At 44.3% G+C, this 25,287-nt stretch overlaps 2 protein-coding genes and 1 long non-coding RNA gene across 5 annotated transcripts; 1 reads left to right on the forward strand and 2 right to left on the reverse strand.

Moving 5' to 3' along the window:
• Positions 1–960: 960 nt before the first annotated feature.
• Positions 961–7,529, reverse strand: cat (catalase). The gene is made up of 13 exons (XM_040163797.2): positions 7,264–7,529; positions 6,098–6,269; positions 5,365–5,475; positions 5,053–5,183; positions 4,718–4,822; positions 4,457–4,582; positions 4,185–4,376; positions 3,856–4,008; positions 3,524–3,662; positions 2,957–3,087; positions 2,268–2,375; positions 1,804–1,887; positions 961–1,709 (listed from the first exon to the last, which is right to left on the reverse strand). Exons 1-13 carry the CDS (start codon positions 7,327–7,329, stop codon positions 1,659–1,661), a joined length of 1,569 nt encoding a protein of 522 aa, XP_040019731.2. The 5' UTR covers positions 7,330–7,529; the 3' UTR covers positions 961–1,658.
• Positions 7,530–8,161: 632 nt separating this feature from the next.
• On the reverse strand, positions 8,162–24,223 carry syt12 (synaptotagmin XII). Of its 3 annotated transcripts, none has more exons than XM_040163795.2 (8): positions 23,908–24,223; positions 19,767–19,827; positions 18,979–19,172; positions 17,946–18,350; positions 12,162–12,377; positions 10,929–11,049; positions 10,408–10,541; positions 8,162–10,000 (listed from the first exon to the last, which is right to left on the reverse strand). In XM_040163795.2, the coding sequence occupies exons 1-8, from the start codon at positions 24,160–24,162 to the stop codon at positions 9,827–9,829; spliced, it is 1,560 nt and encodes a 519-aa protein (XP_040019729.2). In that variant the 5' UTR covers positions 24,163–24,223; the 3' UTR covers positions 8,162–9,826. The 3 variants fall into 3 exon arrangements, with proteins under 3 accessions (XP_040019729.2, XP_040019730.2, XP_077939079.1); XM_040163796.2 differs by having other exon boundaries at positions 23,669–24,138; XM_078082953.1 differs by lacking the exons at positions 18,979–19,172; positions 19,767–19,827; positions 23,908–24,223 and adding an exon at positions 23,669–23,803.
• On the forward strand, positions 9,878–11,345 carry LOC120809763 (uncharacterized). The gene is made up of 2 exons (XR_013451189.1): positions 9,878–10,016; positions 10,375–11,345. It is a non-coding gene; the product is annotated as an uncharacterized LOC120809763 (long non-coding RNA).
• Positions 24,224–25,287: the final 1,064 nt, after the last annotated feature.

Consider the following 25,287-nt stretch of genomic DNA (forward strand, 5'->3'; position numbering starts at 1 on the left):
CTTTTGTTCCCAAAGTTTCCATTCAGGATTCATTTGGATTTAAAGGAAAGTTGCGACACCACATCAAAAATAATTGGCAGAAGTGTGGCATCCTGCAGATCATATTTTATATATATATAAAATAATACTTTACTAACATAATTTTTTAGTATTTAATAATACTAATTTTTACAACTTTTTATTAGCGCACTACACAAGGATTTTTCATGATTTTGTTATGACATATACTGGTACTCTATATAGTGGTACTCTTATTACTAATATCAAATATTTACAATGTATTGTTAAATTAAATAATTGCATATCGGGACAGGTCCTGGCGACAGGAAAATGTTATCAGCAGTCTGGTTGTAGACTGTAGACAGAATTTCATGATGTCTTTTAATACATACAAAATGTATTACAAATTATTCTTTTTTATTTTTATATAAGTGAGCATACCAACTACGATAACGTAACGTTACCAAGTGTCGCTGCTTTTCACAATTTGCATGTGATATTGGATGGATTTGTTGGATTTGTTGGATCTGGATCAGAGCAGGAGCCTAAAACAGAGACAACCCAAATCAGGATTTGACACTTTTTTGCATTCCAGGTAAATTTAAAAGCCTACAACCACGTCGATGTCCAGTGGTTCATCGCACAACTGGTACGGCAGCAAATAGATGAAGATGAACCCGCTCATGTTGGATCAAACTGCTCATTCAAATAAAAAGTTGCCTATCAAAGTCAGCGTCAGTTTGTGCTCGGCCCAAAATAAAGGGAAACAAATGAAAGCTGCTTATAAACTTTGATTATTCAAAGTTCATTAATACAGGCACTCAACACGGTCCACAACCTTAATGAAACATTGGTAACATTGACAGTCATACCTCTGATATGTACATCCTGTTGTGGATCATTGTGTTCTCAAACAACACTAATTGTCATCTTTCAGTCTGAAATAAAAACACTACTACAAAGTTTGTCAGGATTTTTAACATGCAGTTAAAGCACATTTCATGATTATGTATACATTATACAATTTGAGACCAGAACTTAATCTATATTAACTGTAAAGTTACATGTTTGATCATTAGGTTATTAATCTTCCTACATATGAAGACATGTTGAAAACAAACAAACTGTAAGCTATTCAGAAGTCATTCTTCTAGTCTGAAAAAGGTCAAAATATCAGTATTTGGTTGTTTTAGTCCACAAAAGGCACTATTGTTGTAGCTGTACTGGAAACAAAGCCTCATCTTCAACCTTGCTTTTTATCAACTGAATATCTCACTAGATATGCAAAACATGAAGAGGAAATAATAACAGTTTTACCATTGAGTTCAAAAAACGGTTTGCAATTTTTTTCCTGAAAACTGATCATTGCTCGTGGTGGAAGGAAGCAGTAATATCAGCACAGCCGTGAGGTGATGATGATGATGCATTACATATGAAGGTATTTTACCAATTTAAACTAAGACTGAAGATTAATGTTGACAAGACATTTTAAATCACTGCGTTTGTTTTCTCACTTCTGGCAAAGAAAAGAGTCGGTTCATAATAACATAGAAATACACACAAAACCTGAGTAATTAATACAAACAATTATCACTTGTCATTGTAATCAACTGGTGTGATTAGTCTTCATGGGCTAGCAAAGGTAGAAATGTAAGTAATCACATCTTGGACGGTGCTGCTGGACGGCTGTAGACGTGCACACCAGTGTTCTGTGACAATGTAGAAAAGGAAGAAAACATGTCACATGAATCAAAGTGATGGATGGAGAAACACTGGGTTCCACCTTACAGGAGACCTGCTTACCTTCTTTTCCACCGCATTGTTCTGGTTCAGAAGGGTCTGAACCCGGTTTCCATAGTCCGCATGGACCGCCTTCAAGTTCTCAACCTGCATCAAGAATCAGACAATTCAAATTTTAGAAAAAGGCCCTGAATTGTTTTTTCCTCGTCGAGTGTGTAAATTATACCAAAGCTGCAGTTTATTTGATCTCTTATCATGACAAGTCTTTCAGTTCTTCTCATTAAAAATCTGGATTTAGAAAACGTCAGAGTCTGGTAACAGTTTGTGGGTTGTGATTGGCAGGGACCAGACAAAGCACACTAGAAAACCCCCCACAAAACCAAATGTTCCTGTGCACAGGCACGCAATGAAAGCAACATCCTGTTTGCGGTTGTTTCCCCAACTAAACCATTATTTTAAAAAGGTCAAATGACGATGTAAATGTACATGAGTAATGTGGGTCCTTTAAAAAGGTCATTTGGACTCACCATGCGTTTTTGGATGAAGAGCTGGGCTCCCTTCAGGGCCCCTGCCATGTTCTGGCAGAGTCTCTGGCGCTCCTCTTCGTTCAGGACGTCCGTGTAGAAGGTGCGAACCTGCAGCAAAGCACACAAAGTAAGTTGAGATTCCTACAGAAATGAAGAATGAAAAGAATATGAATACTCATAATAATGAGCTGTTTGAAAGAGCCAGAAAAAAACAGAGCAACAGTAACGTTCATTTGGATTTCTGTGTGAGATTCACGCTCCTTTTAGTCTTTGCTCTTAAGAGAAAGATCTTGTTTTATTACCCGCTAAATGCTGCACAACATTCACCATCAGGTGGAAGGAAACCTAAACTGTTTAAATGACTGCAGACTTTTAAGTCCTTTATTTCCAGCAAAGCAGAGCAGAGCTGCAAGATGGTGGATAATCCGGAGTAGGTGAAGCACTGGGAGTGACATACAATCCAACAAAATCTACTGCAGTCTTCACAAACAAACAACAAGGGTCACAATGTCAAATAATAACAGGTTTGCTTTTCGGTTTAAACCAAAAGAAAAAGGTAAAATTCTATTTTTGCAGACTATTTGTGAACACCATCTTTATATACTTGTGAATGAAGTGTTTGCTTTGGAAACATGAACTAATGGACGGCTGGGAGTGAATGGGTCATATGGACCACACGCTACCGTTACCTGTGTAAAATTGTCTTCATCTGCGCTGTTGTAGCGCCCCACATCTGGAGACACCTTGAACTTAGACTCCACAAACCGCGGCTGGTCCTCTGGGGCACTGAAGCTGTTGGGATAGTAGTTTGGAGCGCCACCTGGAGGCCAAGCAGACCACTGTTACTGGTTGAACTTCAAATACTGAAGTAACAGAAAAAATGGGCTACTTATTGGGAGTAAATCTGATCAGGTAAAACAACCATGACGTGATGCCCTTTACCATGTCGACCGTTTCGGGCTCTTCAATGTGGTGTAGATGACTGGATGAATTTGCATACATCAAATTAGAAGTTGGTAAAATAAAAAATAAAAACTTCAAGGTCAAGCAAAAACACTGGTACAAAGAAATGGGTGAAGGTAGTTTGTATGTATCTGGAGACTACAGCCAGCAAAACAAATAGGGAGACAGACATTTTACAAGAGTGAAATGGGGATTTCAGAATGGAGCCGATGATGTAAAAACAGCCACATCTCCAACCTAAACAGACCTTTCTCTCCGTCCTTGTTACAGAACACAAGCCGGACTAGGACTACCTTGGTTGTCAAACATGCACATTGGACCATCCCGCTGGTAGTTGGCCACCCGGGTCCTGAAGGGGCAGTTCACGGGGATCTGCAGGTAGTTGGCGCCGAGCCGGTGGCGGTGTGTATCTGGGTAGGAGAAGAGACGACCCTAGACAAAGAAGACGACACAAGACATGGTCACACCACAGGTCAAACAAGTTGTCAATTCTTAATAGAAAAATGTGCTGGTCCACACAGTTGCTGTTTCAATCTCATACGTCGTATTAAGGCAGATTTAAAGTGCGGCTTTAATAATCCATTTGATTACTGAGAAATGCGCCAGGAGAGAATGTGTGTGGTACCTGCAGCATCTTGTCGGGGCTCGCCTCAATGCCTGGTGGCATGTTGCTGGGGTCGAAGGCCAGCTGCTCCACCTCTGCAAAGTAGTTGACTGGGTTCCTGTTGAGTACCAGCTTTCCCACAGGAATCAAAGGGTATTCTTTGTGGGACCAAACCTGAACGAGAAAGCCCAATTAGCTGGAAAAAAGGACAGAAGTAGGACAGACTGCTGGTTGGGGAAGTGTTGGATATGGACGCAGGCCTTTCTTAACAATCTCTATATTCTATGTGACAGCATCTGAAGGCATTTTATAGACCGTAGGACTCGGTATTACGCCCCAGTTCGTTCTACCTTGGTTAGATCAAAGGGGTTGAACTCAAACTTCTCAGCTTGCTCGAAGGTCATGACCTGGATAAAGAACGTCCAGGATGGGAAGTTGCCATTGGCAATAGCGTTGAACAGGTCTCCGATGGCATAATCTGGGTTGGTGGATGCCAGGCGGTCTGCCTCCTCTACTGACAGATTCTTTATTCCTTGATCAGTCTGAAAAAAAGGAAACATGTGACTTGTTGGAACTAAGCAATGCAAAGAAACCTGGAGGTTAAATGTGGGTTCAAACACACCTTGAAGTGAAACTTGCAGTACAAAGGCTCGCCATCAGCGTTGACCAGTTTGAAGGTGTGGGAGCCGTAGCCGTTCATGTGGCGGAAGCCATCGGGCAGACCTCGATCGCTGAACAAGAAAGACACCTGCACAGGGCGTTCGGGACAGAAAAACCACCAACAGATTAGTTCAGGTTAATACGTAATCAAGGAAAGAATGCAGGAGCAAAAGTAAAGTGAAACACTACAGTACCTGAGAATCATTTAGCTATTTTAAACTACCTGATGCAGACTCTCGGGCCTCAGGCTCCAGAAGTCCCACACCATGTCAGGGTCTTTCATGTGGGTTTGAGGATTACGCTTCTGGGAGTGGACGAAGGACGGGAACTGTGAGGGGAACAATGGACAGGTAACATTAAACACTTTATTCATGGGAAGAAAGGAACTTGCATTTGAGCACCCTTGTGCCTCCATATGATATAAAGTTCATTGATTTATACGTATAATCAGCTTCTTTACGACTGATGATATTAAATCTATAATAGGTTGGGTGTGTGAGTCCTCACATCCAGTCTCAAGTTATAACACTTTAACACCACCATCATACGCTCACTCACCAGCATGCTGTCCCGGATGAAGAAAATGGGGGTGTTGTTTCCAGTCAGGTCCCAGTTGCCCTCCTCAGAGTAAAACTTGACTGCGAAGCCTCGGGGGTCTCGCACCGTGTCTGCGGATCCCGATTCGCCAGCTGAAATAAAAGAACATGTTACTGATAAATAAAGGAAAATTGTTAGAGAAAACATTTCTAAAATCAAGGACGACATTCTAAGTTGATCAAGTGTGTGTGTGTGCATGTGTGGGAACATGAAGCAAAAGGTTAAACTCATCCCATCCTATTTTTGATCATCGTAGGACGTGGTCCTCCTCACCCACGGTGGAGAAGCGGACAGCGATGGGCGTGGTCTTGCCCACATGTTCAAACACCTTGGCCTTGCAGAAGCGAGTGATGTCGTGAGTCACCTCAAAGTAGCCAAACGCGCCTGCATCATGAAGGAAATAGAACACTCAGAATTACCGCCGAACAAAATTGTAGTAGATGCGAGTGTCGCCATGCATTGGAAAGAAGCCCAACAAACAGAATATCTGCACAAAGGCTTTGACCTTGATCTGAAAAGCTTAGCATTGGCTAGTCCACAAACAAGAATGACCCTTAATGGTTATTTTCCTCCGTTAGTTTTATTGACTTTTACAGGTTAAAGTACAAGTTCAAATTGTGGACACATTTCTTCATTCAATGAGTAAAGGTGTCCAAACTTTTAACTTGTACTGTATCTAGATGAGTAAAAGCGTCAGTTTCTTAAATTGGTAAACACACTATTGTGATCTTTTTTAGAACAATGATTTCTTTGACTATTACACTACATGAGAAAATATATTTTAAAAAGTCAAAACATGAAACTGAGTTAACATTACTTTGACACAAATAGTAATTCCAAGGTAATGAACAAACTTCAAACAACAATGTATCAATAATACAAACAAACAACATTATTTGTGTAACAATTAGGTGAAAACCTTTCCTGCATTGCCACACACAGGGGACACACAGGGGACACACAGGGGACACACAGGGGACACACAAGGGACTTGTGCGGTACCCACCTCCCCCTTTGGCATGCACCACTCTCTCTGGGATTCGCTCCCGGTCGAAGTGGGCCATCTCATCAGTGAAGACCACATCTTGGACCAGCAGAGGCCCCCTCAGTCCTGCAGTCTGCAGGTTCAGCTTATCTCCGATGGGATGGCCGGCCCCTGTGGTCAGTGTGTCGGGCCTCTGTTGCAAACAGAATTCGCTTTAAAAAAAAAGACATTAGCTGATGGATGATGTGCATCTTAGGCCAACTGTAAACAAAGTTGTAGGAATTTGCATTTGTCACTATCTGAATTTGAAAACATGTTGCAAACAAATCACTATATATTTTTGATAAAGCAAGAGTGCCAAAAGGTGACAACTTTGAAAGGTCTTATTTAGTATGAAACAGAAAGCAAAAAAAAGGTATTTAATTCAAAATCATAAAAATCCTAAGAAGGACCTAGCAACGTTTATGTTAAAGAATGCAGAACTAGCCTTTATTTAGCGAACTGAAGCTAATTCAGAGTTGTTGTAAATGTATTTATTTGGACTGCAGGCGTGAAACTGATGCCCGCAGTGTTTCCCTAAGAAAATAAAAGCGGGTCAATAACACGACCCATCAATATTAAACCGGGCCGTCTTTATTTTCACAGCTGTAAATCATTTTCGAAGGTGCGCAGCATATTCAACCACAAACACCGAGGGGTACAAAATCCAAACTAATATGAAGTACAAGAAGGGTTATTAGAGGTGATTTAGCTCTGGTGTGTTCTCGTTATACAACTCACGGGGCTGAAGTTCAACCCTACAAGCCCCTGGACGATGACCCAGTTACTTAACAGAGTTTTACATTGTGAGTGAAGTGGTTTGTGTCCGACAGTCCGCGCTGCTTTACGTTGTTTAGACTTCTTTATTCGGGCTACTTTAGCATTTAACGCTAGCAAACACATAATGGCAGCTTTTGTATCGAGTCCGTAGGTAGAACGACGACTATAAAACACCCCCAACAGCTGAAACAAAAGGTAACGAAACCGCGAGGCTTCGTGCGGGGAACCGAGCGCTAGATTGAGCTTTCGCTGGTTACCGTTAACGTGAAGTTACCGTAAAGTTACCGAGAGCGACGTCTCGGCCGCTCGCCCCGAGACGGGCGGCGCTAAGCGGCGAGCGTCTCAACAGATGCAGCGAACCAACAGACCTGACGGGCCCGGTTCTCCTTCCACGTCTTCATTTGATCCGTAGCTTTGTCCCTGCTGTCAGCCATGTCGACCGGGCGTCTGGCGCTTGTTTGACCTCGTAGGAGACGTTAGTTGCTGCAGGAATACAACAGTGACGACTGACCAGTTCTACCTCGAGTTTGGACGCCGTGGCCCCGCCCCCTGCCTGGCACTCCAGCCCTCTGATTGGCTGAAAGCAGGAGACTTCAGCGTGTGTTTTGTCCTCACACGATGCTGTTCTGGATTTGAGTTTCCTTACAGGGAGTTCGAAGGTGAAACGTGTATTATTGGACTCATACCTTGCATGGTACAACAATGGCGGATTCTAATTTAATGCATGTAATCAAGCTGCTTAAGTACCATTTTAAGGTACTTCTACTTCAACTGAGAAGCAGTTATGCGGCTACATCTCGTGGGAAACTATTGTACTCTTTAATCCAAACATTTTATTTCGCAGCTTTAATAGCAAGCTACTGTGCAGTTTGGGATTAGGAAATATAAATCAGCCATTGCAATATTCTATATTATTATTGGCTTAGTTTCGGTGCTTTAATGCTGCACAGACCCAAGCTTCTTATTTGGTTTTAAAATAAACTAAACCAACTAGTCACGTTGACACATGGAAGGTCTTTGTTGTCCCTGGAGTTCCCATAACGCATTCCCAAATCTGCATCTATCGTGGGTCTTCTCTCAGATATACTAGCAATAAGAAAGAGGCGGGTAGGATGTGTGTGGTGGATCAAATAGAACTCTAGCAGGATTTATTTAGTTTCCTATTTGGTCTTAGTTATAATTTATTCCAGAAGTAGGATTAAAACCAAACAGTCGTCTTGTGATCATTTCTCGACTATTTCATTCAACAAGACACAAATCCAGGCGTTCACTGTTGAATTGCTTTTATTTCAAACAGCATCCACACAATACACTGTATTTTTGAGGCACATTCACATCAAGTGCTAAATAACTTCATGCATGGTCAAATGAACGCTACAGCTTGGTGAATCAAATGCAAATGATGATTGAGATGATAATATTGCTTAATTATTTGGCACAGTAGGAAATATTGTCTGTTTTATGTCCACAAGTGTGTTATTTTTGGACAGATTTTCAAAGTGAAGGGACGAATGCAGTCAGAACATGACCAGCAATGTAGGCTATGTTCTGCTTGGTTAAAACAAAAGTCACAACAGTGAACAAGGCTGATGATGCTTCTAAATTTAGCAGTGTTTCACATCATAATTCACATTTAAAAGTACAATAAAATAGCACTATTGCACAATGGTGTAAGAACATGTTTTGGACAGAGACAAAGACACCTTGACTTTCTGACTTTGGCGAGACCCGCGTCACATTATCTTCACTTGAATCATCAGCAGAATTACCATTAAGACGTCCAGCTGCATACTGGCTCTTATTGGATTCAACCATGAACCCCACCAGTGCTAACAAGACGTTTGCAGGTGTAATAATGAGAAAAGCTCAAATGACAAACTACAGATCAGAATATCAAGGTGTTTCCTCCGAGACAAAATGAACTGTAAACCCATTGGAGGGGTTGGTACACGTCACACATTAAATTCCCAGAGGTGTTTAGGTGATAATGAATTGAGCAGCAGTGATATTAGTGTTAATAAACAAACCTGCAGACGGAAAGTTCCAATACAAGGAACAACATGATTTGCACCCAGAATAAAGAGGAAAGAAATGAAGACAGTTCTAGTGCACTATTTACACTGTTAAATATGCTTATGCAATGTGTACGGCATTAATAATGTTTAAAATAGAACAACATAACATGATACTTATATGCTGAGTATATCTGAGTTGGCCACCCTGTAACAACTGCTACAAATTACAATTATTTCACCTGGATAAGAGTCCCTGGATTTTTTTTTTTTTCAAAAGCACAATAAATACTGAACATACCAAAACCCTTTATTATTTTTCAATCCCGATGTTAACGAATGAAACAAGCATACCCAATAGAGCTAACTCGGCTCTTAAACCGCTACCAAATCAATCAATTAGGCGCAATCAATGACTGTGGTTTCCCGTCCAGTTGCTCATCCTGCAGACAGCTATCGCAGGCTACCATGCAGAGAGGGGGGACTTCTGCCCAGACCGGCTCCTTTGTTAGTTAATTAGATTAATAAAAATCCAAACTGAAAGCTTTTAAGGGGGGGTTGGGGGGTATCCACATATCGGTGTCTCCTCTGCTGTTGTTCTTGTTGACAGTAATGCAACACGAGCAACGCTGAAGCCAAACACGACAAGCTCGGAGTGTTTAAGTGATCAACGGGTCAATAAAAACATTGCGTTCAGAGTCAAACACAGGCTTTACAGATTCCCCTCCCCCATGAAGACAAGGTATTTACTCCAATGTGTTATTCACCAGCAGATCCACACGTAGTGTGTGCCAACAACCCTTATCTCCCTAAAACAGGCTGGCGCGTGGCACCCAATAAGGGTGGAGGTGGAGGGAACGTGACTAAGCCAGTTTTTCCCAGGAAACAAGTCGGGTCGGTACGAGAGGGAGAGCGGGCGCTAGATCCTGCGTATCGGGTGCCACATGGACACGGGCTTCCTCAGAGTGGCCAGCATCTGGTTCCAGTGGGTGATCCCTATCCCGCTGGCCTCAGGGCCGATGATCACATGACCCAGGTTCTCACCCCGGCCGTCATCCGTGGCCTCCGCCACCGTCACCCTCAGCGAGAGTTCCTGCAAGCAACACAAGGTGGTTACACGAGCCAAAGCGGATTTCTTCTGTCATCTTTCTCCGTCAATCGGTCCAGCACTTTGATATTAAAGAATGAAACATTTCAACAACTCCTTGATTGACAAAGCGTGAAGACTTTGGTGGTCCCTTGACTTTTCTTGTAAGCTTTAAATTTGTGGTTTCGAGTGAAATAGCTCGACAACTTTTGAATGTATTGCATGACATTTAATACACATTCAGATGGGAATAACTAGTTGTGGTTTTCTGTTTTTGCCGTAATAATCTAAGAACTTTTGTTTAAGTTACTATTGACAGCCCTGGTTTAATATTCTAAACTCCCGATGTAGAAGCGTCATCTCTCATCTCATTTCTTCAGTCAGGACTTTGTTGCCTCATTCCAACGTGTCACCTGCAGGACGAGGGACGGCACGGAGAAGATCATGGCCTCATTGAAGATGGGATTTGTGTCGTCCCGTTTGGTGGAAGTCTTCTTCTTGCTGATCTTCCTGCCGTCTTGCAGGAGATATACTTTGACAAAAGGATCTGACAACGACAGCAAGCGAATAACATCACAACCGTGTTTAATCGTATTAAGCGCGAGCTACAGATGTGCAAACATCCCCACAGTTAGTGGTGCTTTTAATAAACTCCTCATTAAAGAGCAATCAGGCACAGTCCTACACACACAATTAGCTCTGCAGATGATGACATTGTTTCAGAGGGAGACCTTTATTATGAACAAGTCATTTCGTGTCCCCTCTGCCTGTCTCCTTATGAATAAATCGACCTCCTGGGGGTCCGGTAGAAAGATGTTGATTGATTGAAAAGCAGACGGATTTAAAGTTCAATGTCAACAGTCACTCAGGCAGCTCAGATTCTCAAACATTTAAGAATGAAACTCGGCCAGCAGACACACAAAAAGTTGCCGACCTGCAGTGTTCTTGCTGTTGGTCCACACCAGATTCTTGCACTTGGCCACAACGACTGTGAGGCGCTCTGCTGTCGGCAAATAGCTGAGCGACAACAGGATCTCCCCGACTGCGTCCACGGCCTGTGGATTCATACACAGTTTCCAGTCCGCTCCACAAGCACAGTGAAGCAAATGTCTCCTCCAGAGCAGCCTAGTGGGGTTGGAGGAGTTTGTGCAGCTACTGGGGATCAGACATAATGACATTTCACAGCTTATACGACCTTAAATTAATATGTGAATTAGGGCCATTAGAAAATGGAACCTGTAAACGTTGAAACAACTATTACAACAACTATTTTTAAAATGTTAGCAGTTTATTTCAGTAGTCATTTGGACGGTGGTGAATTAAAGACGGTATAATGCAAGTAATCAACACATTCTATTCTATTATTTGTGAATTATTTGTGAGTAACAAATTAAAATGAACGTTTAATGAATTCATTTGCGATAGCTTTTCAAAATTTCTAAATGTATTCATTAATTTGACTTAAACACAGTCAGCTTGTATTTATTCTGTATTTATTTAGGCTCCACAGCCATGGATGCTGTTGCTGGGTTAGATAACGTGAGACCCAGTTCGTCTCAGTAGAACTTTAAGGATCATTGTATCATCCCAGTAATTCCCACTTATATATAAAGTATACACATTATTGAATATGACATGTAGTTTTGACGACTTTTGTCCAGCAGAGGCTCTCAGACAGCATTTTAATACACAGCAAAGTGCCTACATCATTTATTAGCACATCATAGTCCCCAGTATGGAACGTTTTGTTAATTGGAAAAACAAATATGAACCTGAAAGTTTAGGTTTTCTTGTCTTGAACATTGAAAATTACAACAAAGTATTAAGTAAATAAAAATAAGTGGGCGAAAAGTATTTTCGGGTCGAATATAGTTTTGACTCAATTCTATATATTTTTTTCAATCTTCACTTATATATATTTTGTGATATTTGGTGTATTGTGTTTTTTTTTTTTCAAATGAACAAAACTTCTGAGCTGGATTTGTCTCCATACCCCAGCAGGTAGGTGGTACCTGATCACACCTTGGGGATGCGACACTGTAGGTCGCATTCATTCTATCACACACTTGAGCAGTGGTCTTTGTAGACACCTGGAGGAGATCTACACTCTACTGAGTGCACATTGTTTATTCATATATGAATCCTACATCACTGAATCCTAACCGACCTTATTGACATCCTGAAGGTAGAGCCAGGCGTTGAATGGGCGGACTGTCAGGTCCAGGTCTGACAGCTTGAGATCTGCGACTCCAGCGCTGATGTTTCTCTCGTCAGCATCGATGCCAAAAGCTGCACAGCGCAGGCTGTACTCCTCCAACAGGGACGCGTCCATGGGGATGGAGAAGCGCTCATCAAAAAGCACTGTGTAAGCGTTGGTCTGGATCTATGAGGCAGGAGACAGTTGAAGTGTGAGGATTCATTTGTTTGTTTATTTGGGATTAGAGCTGTAGTCCATTTGGATCCATTGACTTATGTTCTGTTTAAATCCCTCATGCATATATCAATATGCACTTTGCTAATGTTGAATACAATTTAATCAAATGTCAACTAATTAATTCCGATGCCGGCATACACTAAAGAACGCACATAGGCGAGGGTGTGCAAGGCGGTCGGAAGTTACCAGGCAACTGATTGTGAAAGGGAGAGCGGCTCTAATTATAGCTCCTTTCCACACAACTTCTTTTGCTTCAAGTGTTAAATACATCTGCAATATTACTAAAATGTACTTTAATACCAACAGGATCAACGTGGGCAGCAGCAGCAGTCACATCACAACAAAACAATTATCATTCTAACATCACGGGGGATGCAGATCAGCCCTGGATCAAATTATGCTGATGAAACTTAAGTCTTCCATCCAATAACAACATCAGCTGTGCAAATGTACATAAAGACACAACGCAGGCAGACCTGCTCTCCACCAACAATACCAGTCCCTCTGCACGGTCAGGCTTATTGCATAGAGATAACAATGGTGATGCATGTGGTGAAAATGAGGCACGTAAATGTGTGTGTGTGTGTGCGTGTGTGTGTGTGTGCGAGCTATACAGAATACAGAGAAAGGGAGAAGGAGAGAAGACTGGCACACACATTATTATAGGCACAACAAAGGCGAGAAATGGTGAAGAAGATATCAGGGAGCAGAATGTAATGAAAGAGGGAGTGATGGACGAAAAACAGAAACAGTGACAACAGAGAGGAGACAACGAGCGAGGGGGGAGGAAAGAGAGAGACCATCAGGGCGAGAGAAGCCAACGTCAGCATCTCTTCCCTCTTCACCACCCTTCCACATGAAGAGGAGGGAGCCGCTGCTTCCATTCCAGCCTGGTCGCATTAACGCAACGACACATACCAGAGGGGGGGGGGGGGGGGGGGGGACCCTGCTGAGTTCACGCCGGCTGTGAGCAGGAGGCGAGCGGCAGGTGGAGCAGACGGAGGAACTGGGCCTCCACCGCAGATGCAAGCCTGTCGTGGTCTTATTCTTATAACAGAACTACTCGTGGTTAATCTAAATGATCAAATAAATAAGTTAACATTTATTTCTTGGGATTAGGATTCAGAATTATTTTTACTAATGTGAGTAAGGAGTGATATGGTTAATAATAAGGCACAAGCACAGAATTGTTAAAAGAACAATTCATGTATTGAGATCAAATGAGACAACTGAATGGAAATACACTAACAAATTGCTGTAAATTTACAGTGTATTTCTAACGGTATATTACAGTATGTCATAACAATTGTAACATACAGTTAAATATCCATCCCGGGCTTTGAAATTAACGGCCAATGTCACAAATAAACAGTAAAATCATCTGCTGACCATCTGGTGTCGTGGTGCAGGCAGAAGAACCTGGAGCTCAACGCTCTAAAGACAGTGGAGATGGTTGTGGATTTCCGGAGGAACAGAGCCCCACCCTCCCCCATCACCCTGTGCGACTCCCCCGTCACTATTGTGGATTCCTTCCGTTTCCTGGGCTCCATCATCACCAGGGACCTCAAGTGGGAGCTGAACATCAGCTCCATCACCAAGAAGGCTCAGCAGAGGTTGTTCTTCCTGAGGCAGCTGAAGAAATTCAACCTGCCAAAGACGATGATGGTCCATTTCTACACGGCCATCATGGAGTCCATCCTCTGCTCCTCCATCACCGTCTGGTACGCTGCAGCCACAGCCAAGGACAAGGGCAGGCTGCAGCGTGTCCTCCGCTCTGCAGAGAGGCTGATCGGCTGCAATCTGCCGTCCCTGCAGGACTTGTTCGCTTCCAGGTCTCTGAAGCAGCTAAAAAGATGGTGGCCGACCCCTCTCACCCCGGACAAAACCTGTTTGTGCCCCTTCCATCTGGCAGGAGGCTGAGGTTGAATCTGAGCAGAGACATGGTATTTTAATGACATGTGGTTCAATTAAGAACTCACTCTCTTAAACTTTGAATCTTGAAAGCAATGATTTCTTTGTGTTTGAACTATAGAAGAACAGAATTACTACAGTGTTGAAAAGTAGCCTTGATTTAGAAAACTCGAAAACCAAAACCAGACCAAAACCAAGGCACAAAAAAAAAAATAATCAAACAAATCAGCAGGTTGTGGCCTCTTCTACTAAACCACAGGACAGTTGAGCATGATCGGTCTACTGCAGGTGAATTCAAATCATTGAATCCTAACTGCATTTAACGAGGCAGGTCTGAATGTAAACTCAAGAGAGCCCCTCGCTAACCTCGTGGTGTACTGCATGCTCAAAACATCAGCGTTTAATTATCTTTTCACTAACAGGCCAAAGAAAAGGACTCACTGAAGACTTTTCCAAACTGCACGGCCAGTACAACCTTGGACAATGACGAACCAGCTTCTGATCTGCATCTTGTACCTGCGTTGATCCATTGTATTGAAAAGGCTGCTGTTGAAGCGCTTTATGGAGCGGCCGGTGTAACACATTCACAAACATATTGCTGAAAATCTTCAAAACGCATCACAAATCCATTGCAGCGTTTACGATTGTATAAGTGAGCACCACATCACGGCCACGTATGAAAACATTTATATAAAAAAATATATTAAAGGAAAGATCGGCACAACCTGGATTCGAACCAGGGGGATCAAAACATCAAAATAGTAACCTGGTGGCTGCTCTTAGCAGTGCACCACGGAGACACACAGCAGTTTGTTGGCCCTCAGTATAATTTATTCATTTCGTTGACGTAGATCAGCATGGAGGAAACCTTTTGGTGTCGTGGATCTAAAACAACTTTTTCAGCAATATGTTTGTGAATGTGTGACGAATCAGGGAACTGAGGCGGACACATCTGCTGCTGTGGAGTAAACACAAACACGCACGCGTAGGGAAACCAGTAGGTGGAGAAACCAGTAGGTGGAGAAACCAGTAGGTGGAGAAACCAGTAGGGGTGTAACACCGGCCCGGGGGGAACGCAGGACGGCGGTCCGGGGACGTCGTTCCTCCCGCCCAAAGAGGCCAACGAGCAGTCCGGAGGAACCGGCAGTAGTTCAGGTTAAAGACGGGCGGACGTTGTTTGGGTGAGAGTTTAGCGTAGTTAGCGTAGTTAGCTTAGTTGTGTTCACTGCTTCTCTTCACCTGTGTGCGCGCGGCATAAGCCCCGCCCCCTTTCCACAAGGAGGACACGGGATCAACTTCAATGTTGGTGACGCTCATTTGGTGTGAAGCGAAGATCGCAGCACCAACAATGATTGCATGCGATTTAGAGAGTGTGCGATATGTCATTTTATGGCATATTGCGACAGGCCTCATCGTTACAAATCGTATTATCGTAAAAACAGCCTCATACGTATGATCATATTTAACATTCAGACATGTATGCTAGTAAAGCTTTGGACTGCACATGTGTGCTATTAAAACACTGCACGGTCCCTTTAGGTGATGTAAAACAAATCTAATGTATCTGTGTAATCTAATGTAATTAAGTTACATTCTTTTGGCAAACATCTTGCTCAGAGACCCCCAGTGGTGCTCAAGCACCTGCCCTTTTGCCCTGGGTGAGAAAAGTGCCCCTTCTGCTGGAGCACAATTGCTTCTTCATTCATCAATATTTCAGAATAAGACTCTTAGACTCTCTCTGTCATCAATTCCCCCCAAAGGGGTTTTGATATCTGACCGGCATTTATTTGATTTCTTGTGAGAATTCCCCCCCCCGACATGCTCTCAAGCCCCCCCATCCTCCACTTCGTGCAGTGCTGAGCTCCACGCGGCTGCAGCATCGGAGGTGATCGGTATCACTCAGCTCATCGCGGTATTCGTGTAATCCCCGACGTCAAAAAACTCACAAAATCTGTGATTCCAAAGCCTTGTCCAGCTGTTTACTGATGTTTGTCATGTTTAATGAAGACAGATACAGACAGATTTACTGTCCTACAAATTAGACTAGTTTTGTTTAATTTAATCAATTATTGAAATGGAAGGTAGGTCTTCAGTTGAGCTCCATGACGGTCTGGTGAGGTACGTTGTGGTAGATTATCAGTGTAATGCTGCTTATGCTTCAGCTCTGTCAGAAAACAGTAACTTGTCAGCTTTATAGATTTATGTAAGTCACTCTTTATTATTATGCACAACATTGTTTATCTCGTTTACAAAATTTGCAGCACAATGCCAAGAACCGAAGGACAGGGACCTGCAGCAGCGCGACCGTTGGTCATTTCAGCTTTTAGCTCAGTAACGATCGCTGAAAAGAGACCGGAAACGCCGCAAATGATCAGTTTGGGTTAATGGGAGCTTTTGCAACCGCTTAAGGACACCTTTTAGCCAAAGAGGACAAGTGGACATCATGAGCAATGCGAATGAATGAGATCTAGCAAGCAGACCTGTTTTCAGACAACGCACAAATTCATGTCACCAACCAACGTCTGGTTTGGTTGGTCATCACATGTGTTAGGCTAACACATGTGATGTTTACAATGCTGTTTATCTGTAGCATAGCAACAGCTACACGTACGGGGACTTTCTCTAGACTACTGATTCGACATACACAACGTATTGTGTATTTTCTGACGAAAGGCAGCTAATTAATTACTATTCATAGTCAGTTTGAGGGTTTCCGGCCCTCTGCTGCACCTCGGGCCGAACGTCGAGCTTGAACGGTAACATTATTGACGATAAAGTACAGCCTCTCGTACCTCGTTGCTTAATTAGAATACGGCAGATGAAATCCAGCGTTCTGATTGGTTGTGAGTGAGCCAGAGGGGGTGCGTTATTCAGCGATAAAGTAGTTGCTGTTCACATTGACCCGAGCGTTCAGTAACACTTGGATTGTTAGTTGATGTTTCAGCTTTTAGCTCGGTGACGATCGCCGAAAAAGATCAAACACCACAAATGATCAGTTTGGGGCAACGAGAGCTTTCACAAGCCGACAATTCAGGTGGCGTCATGAGCGATGTGGATGAATGAGATGCTGTTTACGTGCACGTACGGGGACTATTTGTCTACTACGACTACTGAAAGGAGATACACAACTAGTTTGTGCTGAAAGGCAACTATTTACTTACTACTTATAACTTGGCTGGTAACCGTATTATAAAAGCAATAAGGTACCTGAGGCACTACTTTATCTTCAGTGATGTAACAGTTTGAGGGTTGCCGGCCCTCAAACTGTTACATCACTTCCGCTTAGGACCGCTGTGCGTGTCGGGCCTAACAACACCCCTGAACTGTTCAATTATTGGACAATAAAGTATAGCCTCTCGTACCTTATTGCTCAAGTACAATATGGCCTTGTTTTGTCTGCTTTTGCCTGTTATTCATGTATTTATTCAATTTGATAATTTGAGTGAGTTTGTTAACAAAAATAAATATAGAAGTTGAATACATCATGTGTTTATTTATTATTATTAATTTCATGAATAATTATGGGGGCCCTTTTGTTTGGTTTGAGCACCTGCCCCCAAAATGCCTGATGTTGGTACAAGCACCAAAAGACAAAAGCTTCCTCACCCGTGTGACGCCCACGCTGATCTCGTCCGGCCCCAGGGAGACTCTGATGAAGCAGCCGGGGAAGTCTCCCTCCTCCCTCTCCAGCAGGTCTTTTCCCTGGTGCAGACCGATGTGGAGCAGTCCCGGCCCCTGGCCCGCATGCCTGGACGGCTCGAACTCCAGCGTCACCTCCAGCTGGCCGACCGTGAAGTCGTGGCCGAAGTTGTTGGCGATGGAGGAGATGGAGCTGAGCGAGTCGGTGGAGACGGAGCGGTTGAGCTGGGCCACGCCAGTTGGGTCCAGCTCCCTGCTCATCAGCTCTAGGTGGCCCAGATCCCGGAAGCAGTCCGGGGTGTCGCCCAGAGCCAGGCTGGGTTTGCGGCTGGAGGTGGTGGAGGTCCGCCGGTGGTTGTTGGCAGCCACTCGCTTCAGGGAGGAGTTAAACAAGGAGATTTTACCGACCACGCCCAGTGGTTACAGATTCATCAGCGTTCCATTGAAGGGATGTTATTCCTTCAATAACATAGCTAACCAACTATTGAGGGAAACAGCTCGTTGCTACCAGTGGATTTCACAGAACTTTGTGGATGAATGGAACGTAAGCCAAGGAACAAACCATAACCATTTGGGGCAGGTTGTCCCGCTCTCCCGGAGTCCTTATAGCTATCAATAAAACGCTACTCGCCTAAGTAGCAGGTGAGATCTGGAAACAACAAGAACTTGTCCAATGATCAGGTTAGATAAAGGGATTTTTATCAGGAGAGACAGTGAGATAAGGAAAGGTAGATGTTTATCATCAATACATGATGTGAGATGATGAAGTCAATCACATGGTCAAGACTCAGGAGGTGCAACTATAAGCCGGAAAGACCAAAAGCACAACTGACAGGAAATTATTTCTTCAAAATCAGCTGCTGCAGTTCCCAATTGGAGAGAAAACCTTCAGACCTTCTGTGCCACACAATTTTAGCACTAACTTCCAGCCCACTAGCCTCTCCCCTCACTGCTTTTTAGATATCCTATATTTATATATAGTGAGTAGAAGTCGAGGTACCTTTTGTCTGACTTCTGAGAACGAGGTTCCATATTTTTCTTGGAGATACCGATAGTCAAAGTTGGGGAAGGGCGACGGCGCAGGGAATGTTCCGGATTTCCACAACTTCCAGATGTTGATCCCGGCCACGCACAGCAGCACGAAGAAGCCCACCAGGTAGATTCCCACCTCCCAGCCGGGGGGGTTACGCACCACTAGGACAGGCAGACAAAACAAGTGCCTCGAGCGATGCATAGTTCCATTTCAACGCCAGTAGCAGGACGTTGGGAATAACAACCATCAATATTTCATATGTGATGGAGAAGTTGGTTCACTGGTGGAACCTGGAAGAGGGAGAAGATCTGCAGGAGTCTTAAGCTCACAATTACTGAGCACCAGCAGCCTCTTTCAAGCCTTTTCATTTAGCGCTGAGCATTAAGATGTAGAACGTTTTATGCAAGTCAAATAATAGTTTGGGAATAAATTGACATGCTGTTGTTAAAAATCAAAGCACCTCATTTTAGAGAAGGATTTTGAGCCTGTGCCGGGGGGGCTTACTGGTGATGAATTGCTTCGTGGGGGACTTTGACAGGTGTATCCCTTCTGTTTTTTTAAAGCAATAGATAAGCCAATTACAGGGAAACCAAAATGTGGAACATCGACGGCCATCAGCTGGAGCACGGAAGTGACCGCATGAGAATAAACACAAAGGGTCTCATTTCTCATCCTCTGATACATTTACCACAGTATGGATACATTCACACCCATTAAACCCATGAAAGGAAATCCATCCAGGAGCATGCGCTCACCACTCAGATGGTAGCCGGAGACGTCCTCACTTAGCGCGGAGGACATGGTGCTGCAGCCGGCCTGCAGAGGAGAAAACATCCAACAGAGTCGGACACCCCGATGCTACAGAATAGACCTCATTTAAAACCTCACTTTGGTTTGCTTCTATAATGTATTGAATGCAAGCAGAGGGGATTAACAATGTTCAGCAGAGTATAATTCATAGTTCAGGTAATAAGACTTTTGAGAGCCTGTCGTCCTTGTTAATCCTTCGGCTTGGACGTGAATCAGAGGAGGCCTGCTGAATCGACTGGCTTGGCGCCGCAGGGCGAGATGGACCGTTGGAGTCTTCAGACGCATGCAGAGTCCTTTCATACCAACAAACAGACGGAATCTGCAGAATGTGGGTTTATACGGCGAATGCTCGGCATATTCTTTCTTTTAGGCATTTAAAACGAGGTTACGGTGAAGAAAAGGTTGCGGAGCACTTTGTTTAGCACAGATTGTGAGTAGAACTTCTATAGTTTTGTCACATTGGACAGTTTAAATGACGCGTGTCTCCTTTCCCCCCCCCCCCCCCCCCCCCCCGCTTGTTGGAGCATTACACTAATGATACAGAAAAGGCTGGAGGGGGGTTTGGGGGTGGGGGGATGGGCGGGACACTATTCTGCTGGCCAACGCCAATTGAAGTGCCTGACGCAGTGCAGGGCCCGCTGACAGATGCTCATGTGCCATTAGCAAAGGAATGGGCAGCACCAAGCGACCCCCCCAAAGCCCGGCCTGGCACAGCTTGGATCGGCTCGGCTTTGCTTCAGGTTAGGAGAGCGAGTAAGAGGCAGCTCTGGCGCCTCTTCCTAATAAAGTAGAGCGACTTCATCCGCCCATATCTCCGTTTCCAGTTTATTGAAATGGATTGTGAAATTGTTAACTGACGGAAGTGCTGCACGCTGCCTTGGACAGAGGAGAACTTTATCTTGCTGCTTCTCATGACCCCGTCCAACACATGACGTGTCTCACACGCTATGAGGAGGAAGCTGGGACGAGGAGGCCCGAAGCTCAGAAGAGGGAAAACAGACGGGCAGATGGTCTACCTGGTCTTTGTCTTGAGTTCTGAGCAGATAAACCAGATGAACCCAGTGACAGAGTGACGTGCAGATGTAACGTCCCCCTCTGGATCAACACACCAAAGACCAGAATTTACCACCAAAATACCTCTGAAGTCAATACAGCAGCTATAAATATGAAACTAACAGACGCTTGACAGTGAAGTTTGCAGATTAGTTTGACTCTTACTAATCAACTAAAAAGGCGTCTTCAAAAATCTGATGTTTAGTTTCTCTCCTTCTTTGCAAGAGACAAAGAAAAGAAGCAATTTGTGATAAACTAGAAAGAGCCTGCGGACCCTGAACCGGACAAACCGAGGAGCAAGGCGCGTTTGGCTGAATGAACACAGTTTTTGCCTTCTCTTATCCGTATAAATGTCCTTTTCCAGGACGGGCTTGATTGTGTTTTCACACGTGTGAAGTGTTTCCTCTTATTTCCACACCTGTAGACAGACAGGGAGAGCATTAGGCACCACAAAGACACGATTTAGCTTCATTCACTCTCAGTAACGTGAAGGTGGCTGGATGCTTAAATTCTCCCAAAGTGGGGCCGAGCACTGATTTGAAGCCAAGTCATAGCTGTATTGATTAGCTATTAAGTAGCTGCAGTCAGATCCAAAGGTCTTTGGGCAGTAATGCAGGTTTTATGCTTCCACTCTTCGTCCTAGGTCAAATCTCGCTTTGCAATGCACTAATCACAGATGGGACTGAAGGGATTTCATATCTGCAAACACGGCTGCCTGCCCACACAGACATCTAACCAACGCAAAGTCTGGAACCGACAGGCGCTAAAAGCCAAAGTCCTCGGGATGCAACTGATGGACCAAGAAAATATGTAACTTTGCCAAAATTGGAACAAACGCATCAACGACCTCAACAAATAAGGAAACAGTTGTTTTTGCACATGTATTTTCAACCATACTGGAGCAACCCTTAAAAACCTTCAGGTCGATCGCCCCTCCAGAGCTCGACACATGACCCACCAACGAGTAAAAACAGGTTGATCAAACAAACGCTTCCTAATGCCTGATGGCTTCTCCTCCACGTCATAAATGGGATTCATCTGGTGATCCTTTGTTTTTACGACTGCCTCTCCGGCCTGCTGCGTCGCCCGGAGGAGGGAGCGGCCTCTGGCAGCGAGCCGCTCAGACCACACGCGTTTCCCACCAAGCCGGGCGATCCAGCTGCTCTCGCTCTCCTAATGACACTTTACCTTCGAGGGGTGAGGAAGGTGTGTGTGTGTGTGTGTGTGTGTGTGTGTGTGGAGGCAGGGAAAGCCCTCGACAGAGAGTCAGCGTTAAACGAATGGCTGAGATGATTGCGAGTGCTGTTGGAGGAATCGAACGCTGAGCAGCTCGTATTTCAGGCCGACCCGAGGAGGAGGAGAGAGTCCCAGCGACACACACACACACACACACACACACACACACACACACACACACACACACACACACACGGCTGTTATACCTCTACTGTCAAGCCACACACAGGCATCGGCATCATTAGAAAGCTGTAGGGAACAAGCTTGAAAGGTCACAGTTATTTGAGCAGTGGGGTCATGTTAAAATAAAAAACTTCCGGTCGAGAGATTTGGAATGTTAAAAGCCAAGCTGGATGTTGTTGTACGTTCTTCTTTTGGCTTCTGAATGTGAATCATCATTATAAAATCACAGCTTGCAGAGGCAATGGAACTCTGGGACTCTGAAAAAGGAAGCAAAAGAAAGACTAATGTTTATATATATATATATATATATATATATATATATATAACATCTGCAAGCCTTAAAGACCAGCATGCATTCTGTTACTCCAGCTCATCTTCTCTGCATCCTTTTATGGGAACAACCTCTACATAACCAACACGTGACATCTTTATTCTCCCAGAGACGCTGATTACAAACCCGTTGATCAGTGGGGCCACTTAAAAGAAAAGCATCCTGTGTCCCTTAGTTACAGGCGGCGAGCTGCAACGGTGACAAATAATGATCTGTTATCATTGTAAAGAGTCCATTCTTCTTCATAAATAGGTTGAAATGCTGAGAGTTAGTAATCCGAGGTTTATTTCATCTATTTTTGCTCAAAAGGAATGAATCATTAGTCCGTAAACTTGTATCTGCTAAGTAGCTCGATCAGCTACACTGGGATCGATTGCTTTGGTCTTCGCTGGTTTATTCTCGGAATTCGCGGGTTTTTATTCCAGTAAATTACTGAGAAAACACCACAGAATCACTTCTGTGATTGTTTCTCCCCGTTTTTTGTTCTACAGTTGTGGAACGATTTTCCTGATGAGTCCAACGTACGTGTGTTTTTTAATAAGTTAACGGTAATACGGAGTTTAGCCCCACCGTTAGCTTGTTAGCTATGTTCAATAGAATTCACCTGTCAACAACATGTATGTAAAGATGCTGATTCTGTCACGTCTGTGTTTTAAATGCATGTAAGCGACTCACTAAATACGTTTACTGAGGAAACATCACAAATCCCTCTGATGATTATTTCTCCACATTTGCAGACAAAATGCTAAATAATAGAAATGTGATTTTTTGGGGTGTGAATCGGACCTGGACGCGTATAAAGGTTTAAAATATAATCCAATGAAAGTATTTCAGCAGCCTGAAGCGACACATGTGAAGTTGAGCAGACTGATGCAGGAGGAAGCATCACTCATCGCTCCTTCAAGCCGCCTCATGCGCATCGATATTCGGGTCGACGTGGAGTCTGAAGCGCGCAGCTAAAACCAAGACCGCAAACACGCGAGTCCCGCCGTGCTCCGTGCACGTCGTGCACAGCGGACACGAGTGCCAGCACGCATTTCTTACCCAGAGTTTTCTTTTGGTGCAGTAGGGAGGAAGGAGCAGGAGGAGCAGGAGGAGGGAGGGGGTGGACCGACTCCACCGCTCTCCATCCAACGGCACCGGGGCCGCTCCGGTCTGCGTGTCCCGGACCGGTTTCGGGACGGGGAGGGAACCGACGTTTCAGCGCATACGGCCGGTCGGAGGAGGAAGATGAAGGGTTTATGCTGATGATGATGATGATGATGAAGACGAGGAAGATTTACCTTCAACTCGGAGGTGATCGGCTGTCTGCGCGGCCGCTCGCTGGAGTCTGGAAAGCTGCTGCCAGAGGCATATTTCTGCACGAGCCGCAGCCCCCCCCCCCCCCCCCCCCCCTCCGACCGACCGACCGACCGACTGCGGAGAGAGAGTCCCACCCCCTGCAGCGCAACTTCCACCGCCGGGCCGCTCAGCAACACGACCAGCGCCTCCTCCTCCGATGCTCCGGAACACCTGGGACGGCGTGTGCGCGCACCCATTCCGGTATTACGCAACGGGTGGTTGCGAAACTTCCCCCCCCCCCGCCCCCCACCCCCACTCATCTCCCCCCCCACACACACACACACACACACACACACACACACACACACAAATAAACTCGACCACTCCTTCACCAGCGGGGTTGCATAACCTGTTTACCGGTTTAACCTTTGGTTCCTCCACCTGCTGCACAAACGGCTTCGAATTGTTTGTGGAGTAAAAGAAAAGTGTTTCTCAAAACGTCTCTATGTGATCTTATTAACTATAGCAGGTAATATATTTATTTTTGTTTCCATGCCGAGTGACCTCATCCAACTTGATTATTGATTAAGTATCAGACTACAGGTGGATCCTGACTGATGGCCTAATGATTACTGGAACCAGAACATGCCCACCACAGCCTAAAGCGGGGGTCCCACACTGACCACCCAACGCTTGGGTTCATCCAGCAGGATCCACACCACCGGTTTCCCACTGGACCAGTGCGCTCATAACCGCAGGAGAGAGGTGCATTCTGGGGTTTCTTTAGCCTTTTGACCGACTCCATCTGGTGGTGGAGCTCCTGTAGTGATGCTGGATGTCATTTTAAGCCACTGAGCTTTGTATTAAACAGATAAAAGGTCAATAACATGTTCCAGGTGTACGTACAGACACAGAGTTTAGTTTTACTGGTCAACAGTCTGCAGGGAAGAAATGTTGGGCTTTGAGAACAGAAACATACAAAAATCCTCCTCAAAAACTCCTCAGAGAAGATTAATCTTTCCAGTTTTAGAAAAGTCACTAAGTAATTAAATGCTCATTATCTGGTGACATTTCGCTTTTAGCTGAAATCCGTAGCATCCATCCATCGCTCAGTCTCAAAAGACTGGAAGCAAATGTCTAAACTATTTATCATCTACGCAAGTCCTTGAATAGCAGTGAAAAGACCATAAAAGGACTAAAATGCTATAAATCAGTCCAGTCACTATAAACTAAGCCGGTCTCTACTGGGGGGTTAAATCAAGCGCACCATATTATGTACGAGGAAAGATTCCAATAAGAAGAATTTTCTGCTTTGCATGAAATCATCCATGAGGTATGTCCACACATGGAGACATCCGTCACACGTACCGGGGAAGCGTCTC

Source organism: Gasterosteus aculeatus, chromosome X (assembly GCF_964276395.1).
Source record: "Gasterosteus aculeatus chromosome X, fGasAcu3.hap1.1, whole genome shotgun sequence".
Classification (NCBI taxonomy): Eukaryota; Metazoa; Chordata; class Actinopteri; order Perciformes; family Gasterosteidae; genus Gasterosteus; species Gasterosteus aculeatus.

Coding starts and splice junctions, on each gene's coding strand:
- cat (XM_040163797.2), bottom strand. CDS start 7,329: ATGGCTGACAGCAGGGACAAAGCTACGGATCAAATGAAGACGTGGAAG. Junction 4,583..4,717: donor GGCCCGAGAGTCTGCATCAG/GTAGTTTAAAAT, acceptor CGCCCTGTGCAG/GTGTCTTTCTTGTTCAGCGA. Junction 1,710..1,803: donor ACAATGCGGTGGAAAAGAAG/GTAAGCAGGTCT, acceptor ACATTGTCACAG/AACACTGGTGTGCACGTCTA.
- syt12 (XM_040163795.2), bottom strand. CDS start 24,162: ATGGGTGCGCGCACACGCCGTCCCAGGTGTTCCGGAGCATCGGAGGAG. Junction 19,828..23,907: donor CGATCACCTCCGAGTTGAAG/GTAAATCTTCCT, acceptor TCTCCTCTGCAG/GCCGGCTGCAGCACCATGTC. Junction 10,542..10,928: donor CAACAGCAAGAACACTGCAG/GTCGGCAACTTT, acceptor TGTCGTTGTCAG/ATCCTTTTGTCAAAGTATAT.